The sequence below is a fragment of the Acanthaster planci genome, linkage group LG21, assembly GCF_054643075.1.
Source record: "Acanthaster planci isolate LZ-2023a linkage group LG21, COTS_SCS, whole genome shotgun sequence".
Classification (NCBI taxonomy): domain Eukaryota; kingdom Metazoa; phylum Echinodermata; class Asteroidea; order Valvatida; family Acanthasteridae; genus Acanthaster; species Acanthaster planci.
Genome location: NC_141797.1, coordinates 7,280,361 through 7,301,487, shown reverse-complemented (window position 1 = coordinate 7,301,487; position 21,127 = coordinate 7,280,361). Strand labels below are relative to the sequence as shown.

At 43.1% G+C, this 21,127-nt stretch overlaps 1 protein-coding gene across 3 annotated transcripts; it reads left to right on the top strand.

Moving 5' to 3' along the window:
- Nucleotides 1–2,393: 2,393 nt before the first annotated feature.
- On the top strand, nt 2,394–20,895 carry LOC110982345 (myb-related protein B-like). Of its 3 annotated transcripts, none has more exons than XM_087131290.1 (17): nt 2,394–2,548; nt 4,674–4,791; nt 5,146–5,298; nt 5,747–5,850; nt 6,623–6,751; nt 6,927–7,029; nt 7,313–7,370; nt 8,106–8,301; nt 9,554–9,702; nt 10,838–10,971; nt 11,432–11,515; nt 12,340–12,461; nt 12,806–12,926; nt 13,871–13,969; nt 15,083–15,175; nt 15,448–15,633; nt 17,253–20,895. In XM_087131290.1, exons 1-17 carry the CDS (start codon nt 2,526–2,528, stop codon nt 17,364–17,366), a joined length of 1,986 nt encoding a protein of 661 aa, XP_086987416.1. In that variant the 5' UTR covers nt 2,394–2,525; the 3' UTR covers nt 17,367–20,895. The 3 variants fall into 3 exon arrangements, with proteins under 3 accessions (XP_086987416.1, XP_086987417.1, XP_022096371.2); XM_087131291.1 differs by having other exon boundaries at nt 4,671–4,791; nt 13,871–13,954; XM_022240679.2 differs by having other exon boundaries at nt 4,671–4,791.
- Nucleotides 20,896–21,127: the final 232 nt, after the last annotated feature.

Genomic DNA, 21,127 nt, shown 5'->3' with positions numbered 1-21,127 from the left:
TGTTGGGGGGGTACCCCTCAGTCTCATTTCTTGCTGGGTACAGTAGGTCAGTAGGGGCTAGGTCTTGATACAATTGTCCGGTTCCCAGATAGAAGAAAAATCACTCACGCAGAGGATTATGCAACCGGGAATCTCACAAATATCCTGGACCACCGTCCAGTCGTTTCCATGGTTGCACTATGGGGAAAAGATTTGAGGGTTTTTTTTGGGGGGGTGTTCGTTTCCTTCAATACCCTGTTTCTTCTCAGCGTTCAAGTTTAAAGAATTAGCCTCCTTCTAAGGGCACGGAGGAACCAGGCCCGGGGGCCGGGAGGCCAGTGCCCCCACCCCCGAAAACAGAGGCTGTAATAATTTTATTGTAGTTGTGTACTTTGTATTCTCAGAGTTGATATTATTTGTAGGAGTGTGTGATAATTTTACTCAGATCACATTGGAAAAATGGAAATTGCTCTATTCCCTTCCAATCAGGATCTTCAGTCCCGCCCCTTCTCAATGAGGAAGATGAGTCTTCAGGCTACGCAATACATGTATCCGTATTATGTCCCATGACACGGAAAGACGTGTTTTCCTATTATACCATCTCGGAAAGACTTCTTTCCGTGGTACATCATCATGGAAAGACGTTTTTCCAAGATAAGAAAAAGTGGAAAGCCGTCTTACCGAAATACAAAATAGAGGAAAGACATCTTTCCGACATATGATCAGGGAAAGACGTCCTTCCGAAATACAACATCGGGGAAAGACGGTTTTCTACAAATGCGATATCGTAGAAAGTCGTCTTTTTACCTCAGTATTCCATCTTTCCAAGAAATACATCATGCGGAAACGTGGCCGCGGCCGCGACATTTTAAGCTGCCTTACGAGGGTCGTGTGGTACAAATAAAAACTTTGTAGGCTGGTCCCCTTAAATTACATTTCTACTGTAAGACAGTTATAGTATGTTATACTATAAGTATAGTAAGCTTTAATATTTTTAACATATAGATAGTGTTACTCCTCACAGCTCTATTTATCGCTGCGGACACCAAAGTGAATGCGCAAACTCTGCATACAGAAATTGATGCACGACACACTGACGTCGTGCACACGCGAATCAACTGATCGATCAGGTCAATGTGTTCTAATTGAATTGAAATCTTGCTTTGGGAAATCAGTTGATGTTGATAATATCATAATCTGATTTAAACTATTTTGAACTGGAAACTGTCGGATGAGAATGTTTGCACGGGACAGAGTCTCAAACAGGAGGCACACCACATAATAAATTGAAATGTCTGCAAGCGTCTTTCATATATTGAATGTTTTAATGGGTGAGGCAGGGAAAGATTTTGTTCACTGTGAACATTCATGGGGGGTCCTCAAGTAACTACAAAGTTGATATATACAATTTAGTAAAACGTATTCCCATGCTATTTTGTATATCCATGAGCATGTTTGTGATGTCTCTGAAGGCAAAGCTTCAACATTGTGGTTGGTTTGTTCACAAAAAGGTTTTTTTCTTTCTTTTAAAGGAAAGCTCCACTTACAATGCGTGCTTCGAGTTGCCAATACTTTTTTTTTAGGTGACCGCCATTTTCTTGGGCAAAGTTTGGTTTCTTGATTTTGTTTATTTTTACTACGGTTGCTGTGAGACGCTTTTCCTGTTATGGGTTTACGAAACATCGCCTTCATTATGTGCAGTTTAAATTAAGATTTGTCATTTTTGAAAATTTAATTGTTACATCAAATCTAAATCTTTTAAGTAGGCCTACGATAATTAACTTTTCATTTTCTAAAAACTGTCCTTTAACATGGATTTTGATTTTAAGTTATGCAGTAATTTCAAAATATCTTTTGCTCAAAAAGTGTTCCTGTGAGGCTTATCATGCACTACGGAGCATCAAACCTCCGGGTCCCGGACCCCACGCCGTACAGGCTCCGCGCTACGCGCTGACTCCCCACAGCTACAGTCCAGAGACATTTTATTTTTCTGGTAAAATCGCCTTCTTATACGTGCCTAGTTCTATAGTTGACTGAAGGCATGTAGTTTGATGCTTTATTGGCTTGGCAGTGTTTGAATCATTACTGAACTTAGGCCTGCAACCTCCGAGTCAGGGGGTGAAAATATATCAGGCAGAGATAGAGACGATTCTGCGTGGTACGAGTTTCGTTGATCACGGTTTCCTCATCTTGAAACGGAGAGGCACTAACGTTATAAAAAAAACCAACTTCTTTTCAGCTGTCACAGAGAAGGATATGCTGTAGACATAAAGGAGATTGCATTGTCTCACGCGCTGGGCATGTGTTCGCGTGGTCCTATTTTAAGACTTTACGTAATGATGCGTGCGTCATTCCGGCGGGGAATTGTCCAATCACAGTCTACGCTCATGCATCTCATTATTCGGCGCGCGCAATTTCAATAAAGACTTCCGGCCGCGTAGAGCGGAGTTGCATTCTTGAGGGTCGGAATTCTGCTGAATATTTGCGGATCGGGAATCACAGATTACTGCATCCAATGACGTGACATATAAAGAGGAATTTGAGTCATGTATTCTGGAAAATCATGCAGGTTTGTTGTCATATTTCTACGGCTTTTCCGTTGTCAAGGTAGGCCTAGTGTAGCGCATAAACCAGCGATCACGCACACTGATGCAGTAGGCCTACACAAGGCTTGACACGTCACCAATTTACCAAACCGTTTCATCATCATGAATAGAACATCGTGATGATCATCGGATCATGTCAAAGAAAGGCCACAAGCATGACTAGGCCTACACTAATGTACTCATGATTTTGATAAATATTCGCTGATCAGCTCCTATTTAAGCAACACGCAGCCACTCACACTCCACAGTTGTCCCAAACTGAACCGCAAGTTGGTGCATGGAGGTAGGAACCAAGGAAGTCTTTTCCTACCTCCATGGTTGGTATGAATGTTTCCTGATAGAGGCTTTGCCGACTAGGCCTATATACGATTCAGATGTGTGTCTTTCGTTTGTTTGTCGCCATTCTACTAACAACTGACTAAACAACAAAACCTGAGTTTTGCCTTTCATTTATTTAGTGTTCATTTAATACAATATTCAATAATACTGTCGCTGTTATTGACCAAGGTACAGATCTTATCTTGTTCAGGGGTGTTGTTGGTGTGATCATGTTGTGATTGGCTTGATTGGAAGCCCATTTTCAGGTTTGCAACCAAACCACAATCCAGCGACGATTGACTATGCATACGCCACTCGATTGTGCAACAATGACATAATTTTGAGCCTTTTTTAGATCACGGTTCACAGATGACGATCTCTTTATCGACCAAACAATTCAATACACACCGCTCTGATTAATCAAGTTTACAGGAAACATGCCTAGCCCAGATCTTAATGAAACTTTCCTTTCATTTGGCATGTTTGATATCCCTAAACATGCTAAAAGCAGATCGAAGAGATTTTTCAGTTGAATCTTGCACTGGAGGTGTTGCATTTGGTGGGTAGGCAAGTCCAATTCTTCCAATGAACATGTTTATGCGAAAAAATAAAGCATTGCAGAAGTTTACTTTATGCATGAAACTGTTACCATTAAAAAGTCTCCATTGATTCACAGTGGCAAGTTATATGTCTACTGTGGTGATTTTCCAAAACAGCGATTGGAAATATTTTTGCCATAGACTCCAATGGGAACAGCATCAGTGGCCATGTTGGCTGCCGGCATATCAGGCCTCATTATTTCCCAAAATCTTGCGGGAAATTACATCATTATCACGTCACATGACCTGATAAAAATGACGTCACTTCCGCTTGAACAAGCGCCATAAGCGAACCTAGGGACGTCGCTGGCTTGTGGTTTGATCCCTGACCTGATCATGTATCGTTCTTGCATGTCTACAGTCTTGTGAAATTATGTTAGCATTGTTAATAAATCTGCAGTGAATGCACACATACAATAATTTTACGGGAAAGAGTTCCATATTCGCGTGCGGATAACACTAATTTTCCATAACCAGATAACAGCCATTAGAAAGTGATAACATGTCCTATTTTCAAAACACCTTTTTTTAGGCAAATCTCCTAGGTTTGTGCGGGCATCAAGTGTTGCCCTTACATGGAACTCTTTCCGTTTTTAAAAGTTCACAGCACAAGTATTGGGGGTGGAGATTTCAATGAATCATGTTAATTATTATGAGCGTTAAGTGCAGTCTTGAAACTTGCGCAACTTTATTGTGCTTCATCATGTGGACCCCGAGTTGATTTGCCTTTGGAAAAATCCCTCAGGAGGGAATGCAATGAGTTTGTGCAAGAGACGAGATTACATTTAACATTGCCACTGTCAGTTCATAGCAGGGTTAGGCTATGCTTTTGCCTTTGCCTTTTTGTACGTACATGTACATCCACGAGCCAAGGTAAGAAGAGCAGGGTGCCACTGCCAGTGAGTGTTTCTTGAGACTTGTACTTTTTAGGCTATTGTGACAACTCTTTGTCGGAGTTCATGCCTACACGTACATTGATGACATTGTATTCGGACTAAGTGCCATTTCTGACTTTTCCTTTCAGGATTCATGAAGCTAAGTTGAGCATTAGGTTCTCCGTAACACGCTGCCCTGCCCCGAACCTGTTTATTTTTCCGCTGGGCAAAATTTTTCGTGGATGTAATTTGACCCAGTCCTACAAAGATCCTTTCATTTTCCCATCCATTAGCAGTTACGACAGTGACTCCAGCGACAATGGTACCATCACCGATCAGGACTATGACAGCAGCTCGCAGAGTGACACCTGTGGAAAGAAACACATCAACAGAGGGCGCTGGACTAAAGACGAGGTATGCTTTATGGCAAGCAAAATGTTCCGATGTTCCTAACCTTTTTATGAACTTGCGGCACTTGACGAGAAAAAGAGGAGGGAGTTCCATACATGGACTTCTCGTGAGTCCATGTGCACAAACCCTGTGAGACCGGTCTGAAAATTTATGAGCATTTGCCAAGTAAATATGCCTTGGCTGAGGTTGACTATTCAGGACGTGACGTCGCTTTCTGATGACTGCTGTAACACTGTAGGGAAATGAGAGATGTCCCTGTATGGAACCCTTTCCAAACAACAACAACACTCAGTGTAACATTTTTTCAAGTGCAGATGTAGGATGGGTGATGCCAGCATTTTTTTTCCTCTGTTTCAGGATGAAACGCTCCGTCGGGTGATCGAAACCTACGGCTCGGAGGACTGGAAGCACGTTGCCAGCTTCTTCCCCGACCGCTCCGAGATGCAGTGCTACCATCGCTGGCAGAAAGCACTCAACCCAGACCTCGTGAAAGGACCCTGGACCAAGGAGGTGAGCCGCAATATGGCCGTTTCACAAAAAGTGCGCCACCAAGAGTTTGCAGCACGTTGGCCAATCACAATGCGCGAAATTTGTCGACCCAATTCGCGTTTGAAAATGGTCGACAAATTTCGCGCGTTATGATTGGCCAGCGTGTGGCAAAACTCTTGGTGGCGCACTATTGCGAATCGCCCGTATTGTTCCTCGCTTACTCCCCCCTCCCTCCTGACTTGGCTGAACTTTTTGCCGTCAAGATCAGGCCGACTTATGCAGTACATTCTGCACAGGAAATAGGCTTGTCCTGATTTTTGCCTCCATGAATGGTTAGATGTAATTTAAAGGCAACCCCATCAGGTAAACTACAATCTAATTTATGAGCCTGACTGCAAAGCAGTCTCACCTAGAAGATAGATATCTTCAGTCCCACAAACTGAGAGACGGTATGACTTCTTCGTTTCAGGAGGATGACAGAGTGGTTCAGCTGGTCAAGCAGTACGGTCCTAAACGCTGGTCTCTCATCTCCAAGTATCTGGCTGGCCGAACTGGTAAACAGTGTCGAGAGCGGTGGGTACTAGACTCTGTCTCTTTTTATGTTTGAAAGAAGCAAGACTTACAGACAAACCTTGGTCTCTTCTCTCCAGCATGCACCTGTATCTTGCGTATCTTGGACCCTTCTTCCTGATTCTACTCGTTACCCTAAAGGGGGGCTAACTGTGGCAGGGTGAACGCTACATGAATATGGCGACACTAGTCGTCAGTGTATTGCATTGAAAATTGAGACCTGCTCTGCAAAAAGGTGTACAGTGTATTAAATCGCGCAATGCAAAAACCCGTAATGGCCCATTCTATGTGCCGAGGGTGAAAATATTTGGAAATATTTTGAGGCCAATTGCTGGACCAGAAAGCCTCTGTTGCTAAGGAAAACCAAGAGAGACTCTAATTTAAGTTTAATGTTTCTGTTCGTTATGTTTAAAGGGCATTATCTCTGAAAGCATGTGTGATAAAATTAAATTATATGAATATGCAAATGGCAACTCCAAAACGCAAAATGCCACTGGGATGAATTATATTTCAAATGAAAGCTTAGGATGTAACCATTTAATTATATACGTACACGTTACTCAAATTCCAAAAAATGTGACATAATACACCTTTTTGCAGAGCCGGTCACATTATGAAGATATGATTGATGATTTTTTACATGTACGTCAAGTTTCAAAAAGATCAGTCCTTGGATGGCTGAGAAAGATATGAAACTGATCTGTGCTGAGCTCTTCCACAGTTCCGGGTTCTGATCTGGGTTGTTTGACATTCTCCTGAAATCTCTCCTCTGCAGATGGCACAACCACCTCAATCCAGACATCAAGAAGAGTGCCTGGACGCAGGATGAGGATCGCATCATCTACAATGCTCACAAGCGCCTCGGCAACCGCTGGGCTGAGATTGCCAAGCAGCTCCCGGGCAGGTACAGAGGAGCGTCTTGAAAGGCTGAACACTAAAGAATGTTCTAGGAACTCTGTTCTTGTTCCAGAGTCAGCCATGTTGAAATTGAAAGATGGGATAACTCTTCATTTTTGGATCCTTTGTGTGTAGGATGTATTTTGCTAAAAACTTTTTTTGGTTACTGTTTATTTCGAAAGAACGGACAACGCCATCAAGAACCACTGGAACTCGACGATGAAACGGAAAGTGGAGACACAGAATCCCTACACTCCGGTCAAACAACTTCCCCTTAGCAACCAGGTGAACACACTCAGGTTGCCACAGCAACACCTGTTTTTCCTTTCTCTGCAAATTGTGACCCATCTCGAAGGGTTTAACAACATCACTTTTCAGCACAAGGGCCAATTTCATTGAGCCGTTTAAGCACGGAAGTTGCTTATAAGATAAATAAGATTCGAAATCATTCTGTCAGAAGCCCTGCCTGCTTGAATTCTCCTGAGAATTCTGTACATACATGTTATCTCAAAAACTGATTGTCATGGACATTTTGTGGGAACCTTTCCCTGTCTTTTCTGGATTCCAGATCACCTGTTTCTATCAAGACTCTATTTCCGCAGCAGAGTCATCGCGCCCTACACAGAGTAAGTTTCCCTGAATAGCAGTAGAAGATTCCCATGAATTTTCACTGTATTTACAGCCAAACTAATTAAAACTTGTCCGTTTTGGCCATTCTGGTCTGAAAATGTATTCTTTTGAAGAGTTTTTGCTAGGACTGCAATTTCCGCCTGTCTTCCCAGCAGGTGTTTAAAACTGTCTGTCCATACCCAGTGACATTTTTAAAAACTGATACCCCATGGGCAAGACCAAGCAGCGACAATTGATTTTGCCTGGTGCCCGGTAAGTATTTCTTGCACAGATTACCAGTCAATATCAACTATTGGTTGATCAGTGGACTGATCAGTGACAAAGACAGTCAAGACAAACATGAGGATGCCACTGGCACTTGGGGTTCTGATTTCCTTGGGAAACAATTTGAAACATGGATTTTTATTTCAGGTTTCAAGCCTTGAAAACACATGAGAATTTTTCGTGAGGATAAAAAAGTCAAAGAACAGTAACTGAATAGTGAATTTTGCAACTCAAGCATATTGACAATTGATTTGGGCCTACAAAAGTTAATCAGTTTTGCTTGAACAAACATTTCAATTCTGAACTGGTTGTTACTTTTATTTTAGTCACAGAGAAGTTAAATCATTTTGATTGCGCAGGACCTCTGTGACAGCAGTAAAGCACTATTTAAGTTTGTGCACATTCCGTTGAAATACGTAACCAATCATAAGGCAGATTCTTTTACATTCTGTCACCATGGTAACTAGACGCACCGAGGACTCGGGGCTCAGGGCAGGGAATCGTCCGTACATTGCACCAGACCCATAGCACCAGTTCAGCCACTCGGCAACAGCCATCAGTCAGTCAGTGGACATCTCCTGATCGCCGCCCAACAAACCGTGGTGCAGAGGACAGTCCGATGTTTTGGATTGTCCGTGACGAGGAGATTTTGAGTCCAATGAGGTATGATCGAAATTCCTGTGTTTTCTCCTTTTCTTGACCGCTCGACGCCAGGCGAGGAGTAAACGCGCCTATTTTTTTCTTATTTGTTCCACGGAGGACATGTGCACTCGTTTAATTAAGAACTCTTTTTTTGTTTCTGCAATTGACGTATGAACCCTAACCCTCCTCAATCCTTCACCTGTTGGAGGACTGAGGAGTGTTAGGGTTAATGCGTACTTGGTTGGGTCGAAGCGCATTTGCAAGGTTGAAGAATTTGCCGTAAAAAAACCCCAAAAACCCACCCCCAGCAGCTTTTTCAATTAAGAAGATCTGACGTCAACTGGTAAAATGTTATGTTTTTTTTTTCCTTTTTTGGGGGGTCAAAAGATCTAGCCAATCGGTACCATTTGTTTTGAAAAATTAAGTTAAGTAGGTCCCTGTTGCGTGTCAATGATTTCACCACTTCGCACCGGATGAAATCTTTACACACGGGCATCTCCTGTGTCACAGGGCAGAGGACGTCCAGGCATGTACAGCAAACTCTGTAGTGTGATGATGTCTCCGTAGTCCGATGTCTCTTCACTCACAGTTATTCTCATTAAGTTTGTAAATTTACACAGGCTCAGACTAATCCATGGAGGTAGCGGCTATCATGCCGCGATATAGTCTCAAAGTTTGAATAAAGGGGTGATGTGGTAAGAAATGTCACGCGAGCCATGAGGCGCATAGGTATATGCGCGTTTGACGCGGAGCACGCTGAGTACGCGCAACGAAATCATTCCGGAATGTATGGTCTTTGCGTAAACCCAGAATGCGTGCAAGAACCCGCTTGTAACCACCTGTCTTTCTTTCGCCGATTGGGGGTGCACTTCAGCTCGGGGCAGATAGCATTAACCCCTTCATACTGGGAGCCATGTACACATGCTGTCTATTCATCATGCACCTGCGGTTTCAATGTGGGCCTGCTGCTGGACAGAGCTTTGCATGCTGGGCCAACCGCAGCCCAGCAGTCACGGTCAAAAGAATCCCGGCGGGAAGAGATTAAAAGTCCAAAGTTGTGCATTTAAAAAGCATTCTGTGGTTGTGTCTTGTCAGGACCAGACACGGGTACTTCAGCATAAACCGTAATCAAGGATTGCCCTGATTGCAGTTGATAATGGTTTGTGACTTAATTGGAACTGTCTCGTGATTATCTCAAGGGGGTGTCATCTTCCCGGACAGTATGTAACCTGCATTGTGTTGGCTGACCGAGCAATTGAATCTTTTGCCCCAGGGGTATGCCCGACTTCACCGACACCTCTAACCTCCTGGATCTGGACATGTCAGTACCCGATTTCAATGATTTTGAGACGATGCTGAGCAACCAGGAGAATGAATCCCCTCCGTTTGCGAGCCGAGGGATGTCTCTCAGAAATACTACAGGTATTTATTTTGAAAACGAATTCAAAATCTCTTGCTAATTTACTACGGCTGAGGCAATTTGAATAATTCACTATTTAAATATTCAACCTTAAATATTCAGATATTTGATGGAATTAATATTCGGTTGTACTGACCAGTAGATTGGTGATTAACAAACCATGTATACAAAATCAGTTGCAATAATGCACAGTCGCACACAATTGTACATTATAATCACTATAATAGCTTCTCACATCTAGGATTATCTCCAGCCACGATTTAGCAAGATTTAACAGACGAACAATGCTTCTTGCCCTGTTGACAATTTATTCCTTTTAAATATTTTAATGAATGATTTAATTTTTGAATCATCATGAGAAAAAATGTTCTGTTGCTTTTCATTTGAATCTGCTTGAAACAAGCCTCCATAGTGCGATTTTTCTCATTTTAAAACAAAGGAAAATTCTCCCTTTTCATGAATTTTGCATTGGAATATTCAAATTCGGAAAAAACATTCAAATATTCGATAATCGATTAGATATTCGACACAGTTCTGTAAATTAACAATCTTTCTCTGGCCTTATTTTCGGGCCTTAGAGGAGAATGGGGGTCCAATTTCACCGTGCTGCTTACTGTTAAGCAAATTTTTTGCCAACCATAACACAAAAATTTGCTTAACGGTTAGCGTATTTCATGTTGAACATTTCACGGTTGCCATGCTCGGTGCAAAAATTGCAAGGGCGTGCACAGACATTTCCATTGTCACTTCAGTAAGTTTTAAAAGCAAATTTTTTCTCCAAGGTTAGCCTTCTTTTTGCTGTGCTTCCTGCTCACAGTCTCCATGCAAAAAACAAACAACGGTTGTTGTCCCTGAGAGACGCATTTTATCGCGCAAAATTAAAAAGGCATGAGCCCAAACACAAGACATTTGATCAAAAAACAGAACCATGGCTCCTGTGATCAATGGAGGTCAAGGGGTCAATATTAAAATTGAGCATGCCCGTCCCCGCCAATGTGCGCGCACAAGCCGGGAACATAACACAAATGCCATCCGTGCAGCAGACAAGGTTCAACCCTGAAATTTGGGACGGCGAAGGCTTTGTAGCAAAGCTTTCCCCTGATGCCAACTTTTGGGGTTTTCCCCCCTCCAACTCAGGTTACCACTTTGACAGTCGGGCTATCAGCGAGTTGTCCAGGGGCAGCTACGGCAGTCTCATTCCCATCACATCGCCCATCACGTCAAAGTTCAGCACGCCGCCGACTATCCTCCGCAAGAGCAAGCCACGGCTGGTATCCTTTGAATAGTGTCCCACCAGGCATATCCAGTGCTGACTGTCTTCTTGACTTGATAAATTTCACATTTTTGAGAAGGGCAACTTACCTTTTTTACTGAGGTTAACTGCATTGAGCAATCAAATTGAAATTCGCTACACACAGAACATCAGCTAGAACTAAGTTATGAAAAGTGTGAGGTCGGACCGGCCAGCCGACCCCGGCAAGCTCGGTGGTCGAGTGGTTAAGACATCTGCACTAGTAAACAGAGGTCGTGGGTTCGAGTCCCACCCGAGTAAGCTTATGAGGTTTTTTCACAAGCTCTCGGACAAGCACTGAGCATGCAGTGCTTATTAATATACGTTGGGTACGGGCAAAACCGTTATATATAATTAACATCTCCCCAATGCAAAAAATACATCTTGTGAGGTCTTGTTTACAAGAAACGCTGCTCGGTTCTTTAACTTGTTGGCTCCAGCGTTCCAGAAGAATCTTGGAAGGGAGCATCCCAACCACACCCAAAGGCACGCCCATCAAGAGCCTGCCATTTTCGCCCTCACAAGTGAGTCCACATACAGCAATGTCTCAACTCCTTGTATGCTTTTGTACTGCAACCAGGCACCTTCAAGTATATAGGGACTCACAAGCCCATGTCCAAAATTGTTTGGCTACGGCTTGGATTTGTGCACGAGTCTATGGTTGTGGCTGCAGCCACTTCCCATAGAGTTGTGAGGAATATCAGGCCAAAGCTGCAGTATATCTGGAAGGCTTAAGAACTGCTATTAAAATTGATCTACATTTCTGATTTGGTCTTCAAATTCTTGGTTTGGCCAACATTAGAGAAACTCACCGAATCCTCTATTTCGCTTATAAAAAGAAAAAACAGGTGTAGCCGATGTGATTCTTCCACTGCCACACGTGACCATCCCTTAATTAAAACAGGGTCCCAAAGGTCACGGAAAAATCCTTACAGTGCCTGGGAAGGAAAAAGTTGTCATGGAAATGCCATTCCGAAAATTGAGAGAAAAAAAGGTGCCGTGGAATTTTTTGTAAGAGGGAAAAGGTTGTAGAAATCAAAATCATAAGGGTTATTTTTGATGAGATAACAGAATAATGATAATTTAAGGGCTCTCCTTGTTTTAAAGCAGTGGCCATGGCAGTCGTCCAGTTCATAAAAGAAAACAAGTTTTCTCTGTAAAATGCATTAAATGTCATGGGAATTCTCCCTAAAACGTCCTAAAAAAGTTATGGAATTTTATTTTCAAACTTCCATGGGAACCCTGTTTTACTTTGTTCTGGAATTCGAAACGCAATGCGTTTCTGGTTTGAAGAACTTTTGCTGATGGATTTTTCTGTAATTATTCCCCTCCCACTTGATAAAAAAAGTTCTTGAATTTGGAAAAGCCCAGTCAGAGCAGTGGCAGCGAGCAGGTCATGACCTCCACACCCGTCATCAAATCTCATCATGCAACACCCAAGATATTCACCACGGGAACCCCGGGCACCAGGTATGGCTGTGGCCGAATGGGGTAAATTTTGCTTTGCAGCTAGGGCTTGTGACTAAAGTACACCAATGGTAAAGGAGGCGAAGCCTAAGCCCCAATGCCTCACTTTTGATCGATAAGGACAAAAATATATCATTTGATATGTCATGGACCTCACTGTATTGAATGTAACATCCATGTTTTTTTCACAAAGGAGGAAAAGTCTTGTTAGATAGAAACAAGCTTGGAAAAATCTTTCGAAATTCGTACAACAAAAGCACAAAAACTTTCAGCATTCGCCCGTGTTCAAGTGTCATGAAACTTTAGCTCTGAGGTATTCGATCTGGAACACATGATTTCATTTCCAGGCACTTCCGGACACCAAATAATGCCAAGCGTTCTCTGCTGGAGTCTACTCCTAGGACGCCGACCCCCCTCAAAGATGCCCTGGAGGCACTGGAGAAAAGAAGCGGAACAAGTAGATTCATGGTGCGTACGTGACGGTAACTGGCACTCTCCGTTTGAGCCGACCTCCGACTGCTGCAGCCGGTGTCGCAACGGAGACCTCTTAAGACCGTCACAAGACCAACGCAGAACCTCCAGTCTGAATTCAAGCCACAAGCTAGTCAAAATGAACTGCAAGAAATGCATTTCTTTGACACTGTTCACCCGGTTACTTGTGACTGGTCTTGCGTCCGGTCTTCTGTCTGTGTGTCTGGTCTTGTGACTGGTTTTGCATCTAGGCCCAGTTTCGCAGAGCTGCTTAAGAGTTAGTAGAGAAGTTGCTTTAACTTTAGCAGAGAAATGTGCTAACCTTAAGCACTGTCTCATGGTGGTGCTTAGCATGGTTGTGCTGATAGTTGCACGTGCATAGAGATTTCTAGCATTGCGTCACTAAGTTGAAGCCAATTTTTTGTCCCATGCTTATTGCATACAGTCTCTGTGAAATATGTGGAATCTCAGTTAGTGTGAAATCGTGCTAAGCAACACCGTGAAATTGGGCCCTGGTCTTGGGACTGTTCATGTCAGGTATTGGGATAGCCTCTACTCAACACCAGATGGAGCAGTAAGAGACCGTCAGAAAGTTTTTATGTTATGTTGATCACGACTGATAGGTCAGCTCCAACCGGTCACATACTTGTTTTGCTCAGTCATCAAGAGATTCAGATTGGCAAAATTATGAGTTGTCAATTTCTCCTTTTTTGGCCTCTCAAATCCCTCTGAATTTCATTTTCTAGATACTGGGGACAACATGTTATTGGAGCTTTGATATGCTCCAACTCAGATAAACATGGCCAACATTTTTCCACTGAGTTTGCAGGCAAGGAAGACATGTCTTTCACCCGCTCACCAACTCTTGGACCGGTGAGGTGTTTGGGAACAGTTCCAGTAAACCAGATGTAACATTTCTTTCCTCTATCTTTTTCTCAAAGCCGTGTACTCCAGGACAACTGGAAGACATCTCGGAGATCATCAAACAGGATTGCGGCTCGGCCTCGTCACTCAAACGAGTGTCGGTACGAATCTCCTTGGTAAAACGCTCCCCCTTTTTTCAGTTTGTGACCTCTGTGCGTGCTCAGTGCTGTCCTCAATGTGTTCGACTCACAACCAGCAAGTGTAAGGTCTGGATTCACTAGTCTAGAAACCACTCTATAGAGGCCCAAGTCTGCAGACATTTTATCTACTAATCTTCAGATCGGCAGGTCTGCGTACTTGGCCCAAAGCCAAACTGTGGATTGATAGGTCATCATGCATTTGTCTCAGACAATCCTTGTAGTCTTGAGTCTTATCTACAAGCAATTTGTACAGTGTTGGGCCGTCATGCATTCCTCGCAAACCATAGATCAGTAGGTCTGCATACATTGGCCCAGTAGCCTATACGTAGATTTCTAGATCATCACGCATTTATCCACCAATCGGTAGAGTGTCAGGTCTTTGCACGTTTGTCCACCAACCTGTAAATCGTCAAGATCCCATGTGTTCGCCCAAACACTAACCTGTAGATGGTAGCTCTAGTGTCTCCGTGCATTTGTCTAACAATCCGTAGAGTACCTGCAGTCGATTTCAAGAAACTTTACGCAATGGCGTAACTCCAATTACGTCACATTTTATTGCGCAAGTTGCGCAACAAATTATGAGCGATTTCACGAAACTTAATCACAGCGTAAGTCCGTTAGTTTTGAATGTATTTGCCCAGCGAGCTGCATTTATCCTACTTCCACTCTTCTCCCTGCAATGAAATTTCTCAAAAGAGACCTTTGAGAACATAGATCAAGATGTAAGAAGATCTTTTTAACCTGTATAAACAAACAACAGACTCGCAGTAGCTGAGCAGGCGAGCCTTTTGATACAAAACAGCTACTGACTAAGCAGTGTAAATGGTACGTTGTTTTTTAACGTGGATATATTACAGCTGAGGTGATGTCAAGGGTGCCATAAATACCCGACTTGCCTTAAACTAATGAAATTCAACAATAAAAACACTGCTCAAGGCATGTTCAAACTCTGACATACCATTTGAAAAGTGGTCAAATTGTTCAGAAGTCACTCATCAACCAACCTTTGAAACCGACCAATTTTATGGGCATCTATTGTCGGATCACGAAATATGTTCAAGCAAAGTGAAATGACCTTTATCCTTGCAGTGTGAGTCACCAGCTAAGCGAGTGCGCAAGTCGCTCACCAACCAAATGACCTTTGACACAGACCTCAGCTCCAGTCACTTTGCCGACGACGAGGTGAGTATATCGCCTGAACCACTCTGGTTATCAATGGAATGTTTCATGCGAAGTCCTTAAGCCCTTTCTCTCGTTAACATAGGAAGCCAACAGACTGTGCGTTGGTATGTATACATACAGTTGCGATTTCCAGTAGGCCAGTTAGAGTCTCAGAGGTCACATACACCAATTTTTTTAATGCAGTTTATATTGCATTTGCTGGAACTCACAGATATCTTCCTTGGAGGTTTGACGAGACCGAGTCCTTGTTTCCGTTTTTCTTTTCTCTCCAGCAAAGTCACAGCCTCCTCTCGGAGTCGCTGCTCTTTTCTCCCCCCCTCCACTCTGGCGCCATGGCGACCGGCTCCTTCAACAGCGCCTTCTTGTTGCCCGTCTCGCCGGTCAAGACCGGGGATGGCCTGGCCGGCAGACAGTCAAAGAACAGCACCCACGAGACACCGTTCAAACCCCCGCCTATGGTGAGTATGAAATGTCTGGTTGTGAGGCTGTCGTAGCTGGGTTCTTTGCTTTACTTAGATTGTGTTTGAAAGGTTGTCTTGAAGAGACACAGGCCAAGTGTAAATGGTCGATTCGTACTTGACATGATAGCCAGGACAGTTTCACGTCAAGAATCTCCGTAGTCTCATTTGGACTTTCCAAATCATCAGAACAAATTTGCTTTGAATTCAGAGTCCCAACACCTGGCCGTGCTGACATTTCAACGGAGGCTTTGCATGGTAGCCATTTTGGAAGGCAGTTCTTTGGTTCCACAGGGAAACCTCCTTTGTGCATACCCTGTGGAGCAAAAACATTGGCCTGCAAGATGGCAGCCATGCAAAGCCTCTATAGTCCAGCTCCATGCACCACTAAGAATCCATGCCTTTCTGCAGCACTGAAGAGACATTGGCCAAATACATAGGGTCATTAAGCAAAAAAAGTCTTTCGTCTCTGGTCGGCGCGCCGTCAATTTCAAGCATGCACGTCAATGTTTTTTCTGTGTGAAAGCTGCAACAGCGCCCTCTAGTGCCACACTGCCTCAAAATTTTTGTGGGCAGCTCAGTCTTTCACTCAGGGCGATAGATCCCATTGAGATCGATGTCGAGCAGTGATAACTTACAATAACAAAGCTGGTCTAGTCCCATGACTCGACAACCTGTCTGTACAATGCAACCCTAGAGGGAAAAAAAAAGCTGCGAAGCTGCATCAATTCCGGAACATCAGTCTGACCGGAGACAAACCATATTTTGGGGGCCCTTCTCTGGCCAGCACTGAAGAAACACAGTTTGCGTCATCAACAGCTGTGATGGAAAAATATAAAAAAGGGTCACACCAAGGAGTGAAAAATGTGTCCTGAGATGCAGTACTCGTAGCTTTCATTTCAACCAACTTGGAGATAACCTTAGTCTCACACGCCTCATCCATCTTGCACGGACAACCCCGAAGCATCCTCAATCCTTCACCCGTCAGAGGATTGAAGACTGTTAGGGTTTAGATTCCTTTGCCCTTCAACCTCCACTCAGCAGTTTTTCTGGAAACCTTTCAGGGTCCTCCAAAATTGTCCCATCTGCAAGAATCCAACGCCACAGACTATGTACTGTCAAGGGACAACCAGCTCCGTTACCTCTCAATCCCGCGAAATCCTCCAAAACTTCCGGGTGGTTTCAAAATGACGTTCAGGAGCATGAATAATATCGACGCATTTAACAGGCACATGGGAAATAGAGGCACCACTATACATGTATTATCATTATCCCTGCCCATGCAGCTCACAACATCTGAACATTCCAGGGACCATTTCACCTCCCTGGGGAGCGTACTAGCCTGATGCCACCATTGCAGGCACAACCACGTCTGCCCCCCACAGGTACCCATTTATCCCTGAGTGGAGAGGGGCATGTAAGGGTGAAGGGACTTGCTCAAGTCACAGAATGCTATCATACTCGGATTTGAAACCATGACCCCCCATGATTGGAAGTTATAAACCCTAACCACGTGTCCCCTCAGGGTTTATGAAAACAAAACAACAGGCGTTCAAGAGTTGAATCGCCTGCGTCATTAAGTAAATGTGGAGTTTTCTCTGGGTTCCTTTTGGTGACAGCTGGACAGAGCATGGGAGAGGATTGCCTGCGGGAAGTCGGACGATCAGATCTACATGACAGAGCAAGCCAGGAAGATCCTACGATCCTGTCGGCCGCGATCCCTCAAGCTCTGAGCCTGCGGACTCCCTACGGTGGCTTGACGTGTCGAGAAGTACACTGCTCGAGTGCCATCAATTACACCCTTTACACAAACGGGGTCGAGTTTCAGGGGTGCAACTTTTCCTCGGGTCACCCGACTCTCTCATTTCTCACTTCTTGCGCTACTCGCTACAAATTGAGAAACACCTTATGAAGTCTAGTATAGTTGGGAACCGGGTAATTCCAGAAATTAGGGGTCGATTTTTTTTGGTGTCTCTGTCACATCTGACAGGATTTTGTAAGTTCAGAACGTATTTTGTAATTTCCAAGAGTGGTGAATTAATGCAAATGACCTGCCAAGTAGTTTGGAAATCAATGCTGGTGATATTTCCATGTCAAATAACAAAGGCCAGATGTAAACAAGGACAAAAAAAAACAAACTTTTGGACCCCCTTATTTCTGGAATTACCCACCTATGTATCTTGTTTTTTATTGAATTGCCAGCTGCATGCCTAAAATTGAAGAGTTGCCAGAAGACTTGTATTTGTGACCCGTTTCTGCTTTGCACGACCTTCCCGTCAATAAATCGCTGTCTTCAGAAGTATGTTGTTAAAAATTAGCACCCAAGGATTCGTTGTTGCACTGACAAGGAACTCCTGCAAGCATATGTCCTTGTTTTGGTTTGCGGAGTGAACATGCATGTTGTGGTTTGAGGTAAAGTGTAGCATCGGTGATAACCCAAATAATACAGTGTGCCGTGGAAGAGTTACTGAAGAGACCTCTTGCAATGCATTACAGCCCAAAGCCAACATGATCCATCCAACTGAAGAGGGCCTTGTGCTGGACACGAGGACTTACCACAGAATTTACTTTGAAACTGGGGATTGGAAAGGACGGCCGTTCACCAACGTACCAGAAATGATTTCAGTGTTGAAGTCGAGATCTCTCAGGACCGTCACAATACCTCTGGTCTGAATTCAAGCCACAAACCGTTCACCCTGTTGCCGATGACTGGTCTCGTAAAAGGGCTTGTGACGGTCTCGACTACAACACCGGTAAATTTGGCACGCCGCAAAAATATTGACGAGAGCTTTTTCCGGGTGTTTTCACATTGCAAGTCTCACGTGTTCAATGAGTACGAATCGGCGGAGTTGTTTCGAGTACCCCCCAAAATATTTTTGTGTCATTCCGGGAGAACAGGTTGTGCATTGTCAGCACCTGTTTGAGAAAGCCATATATTTTGATGTACACGTTGTACATAGATGTATTTACTTTCACATAGACCGAGGTGAAATTTTAGAATGGGACCAATTTAGGATTGAACATAAAATGCTTGAACAAATTGTCTGTTTTATAGAACGGAATAAAACTGCACAAAAAGTGGGCAGAAAAAGCTTTTTAATAGCAACTGTAAAAAAAAAAGATTACTATGTAAAAAAAAAAAAATAGAAAGATGTCATACATGTAGGTGGAAAGTTTCTGACGTGGAAGAGAGTGTGTGATTGAAATGTGGGGGGAAAAAACCCACTTTTTAATCTGATGTTTTAAGGTCCTAGAAAAATCATGAACTATGTATGAAAAAAAAATGAAAAAAATGTTTACATTGTACATACTAAGTTTGGAAGGTTTCTTCGTGTGCATTAACCGCATGACGGTTGTGGTGTATGTTGGATTGTGGATAGCAGAGAAAGATTGGAGTTAAGTAAGATTTGAAGCGTGGAAGTTATCTGAGCTGTACAATGTATGTTAGCGCGTACGCCATGGAAACTGTCTCTTCAGAAGACATGTGGTTCTGAGAAGTTGGGACCGGTGAGTATTAACTTGACGTTTTGGCCAGGAACTCGCCAGTTCCAACTTCTCAAAACCACACCTCTTCTGAAGAGATAGATTCCATGGTGTACCCACAAGCCTACAGCTCAAGATTGGAGTTGAAAAGGTGGCATGTTTTGGGACAGAGAAGAGCTTTCTTAGTTTACAAACTTTCTTCCTTGCTTGTCGGTGTCGAGACCAAACTTCTAGACCAATGTATTACATATAGCACAAGATTGCTGTGCACTGTTTGTAGCCTCAGGTTATTACCTGTGGAAGCATTTTGCCAGATAAAGCAATGAAGTCCTATTCATGGGACAGCTGACTATTGCTGACCATTGTAATGCGTGACATGACTATTTGTCACACCCAATGGAGTCATGCTGACCCCATTTACGCAAACAGTAATGGAATTCTATGCAATAAAAAAACATGGAACACAGTGGTTTCCTATGGGATTGATTATACGTGACAGCAGACGAGCCCCATATGATGGAAAACCCACTTCATTTAGAAACTTGAGCAACCCTCCGCGTGTTTCAGATTGAAATTCAAAACTGCAGCTATGAATGTATACCCGCCGTCAGCACTGTTAACAAGGATAGTTTTTGTCTCGCGTACGGCTTCATGTAGTGGAATTGGCATTTTGGATGTTGACTACATTTAGACCTTGATTTATAAACAAGCCAACGTGCAAAACCAATGCACAAAACAAAGAGCTATTGGCAAGGCACAAGACATTCGAATGAATCTGGAAAATAACCATAGAATTTTGTCATTTTCTCCACCCATGGGAAGTTTTTTTCAGTAGTCTGAAAAGTAAAACATTTGATGTAGGATGTTCCCGGTAGGACACTGTACATGTACATACATGTACCTTCTTTTAACATGTTCATTACATACCTTAAACAAGACATCGGAGATATTTGGTGAAAAAACATAGAAAGTATTGGCAAAAAAGGTAACATTTAGGACCCGTGGGCACCCTCTTGTGCATGATATAGAGTTCCATGTGTAAATGAATTTGTACTGATTTTCTGATTAACAATGTAACTTTCAAGACCTCATTATGTTGAATTCATCTTTGAGAAAAATGCAGATCAACATGTGTCTTTTCTTGACATCCCTTTGTTCTCATATGCTTTAGAAAATTATGTCAAATTAACATTTTTCTTGAGCTGTGAACACCATTTGTATGTAGGTTTTTTGTTCAGGATTGCATTATTGTTTCTCAAACTGTTTTTTTTAGGGGGGGGCTACAGGTAACCCTAACCCCAAAAAGCCACAAAACCTGTTTTTCAGAGGGAAAAAACCGTGTGCAGTCCTGGCTTTGTCCACACAAGGTTAAAGAGCACCTCCGAGGAAAACATGTTTTCTCTGATTTTATCTGTTCAAATAAATACGGAAGCATCCAAGTCGAACGCAGTGTCATTTGTCTTCAGAGCTCAACTATAACAAGCTAAAAGGGCTTTTTTTTCTGTTCATGCCAAGATGCGGATTCCGAACGTAGATTGCGTCATTTGGAGAAAACAGAGAAAACGAGGGGAACCATCGCCCTCTGTTAGCAACGGATAAACCTTTGTGTAAGCCAAACTATGCATGTAGCCATTGTTTGTAGCCATTGTATGTGATTTAAGACTGTTGAACCTGATAAACCGTTATGTAGAATGCAAATGGGACTCTATATAAAGCCATCTCTAACACGAGCATGCTGTGATTTGATTAAACAAAATGTCCGCTACTATGGCAACCACATACGAGTTGTTCCTTTGTTGTCATTTTGTCTCAGTCAGTTGGTGTGTGCATGTCATTTTACTTATGTTTAGGGCATGTCGAGGGCCATTCAAACGTGACTGCTCTATGAAATGGTCGATCAGTGTAATTGCTCGATCGTTGCACGATCTGTCAGTCTCATTGAACGATTGGCCAATAATTCTGCCGTCAGCCAATCACCTTGTCTTTCTAATTTGCTCAGAAATAAGGATAG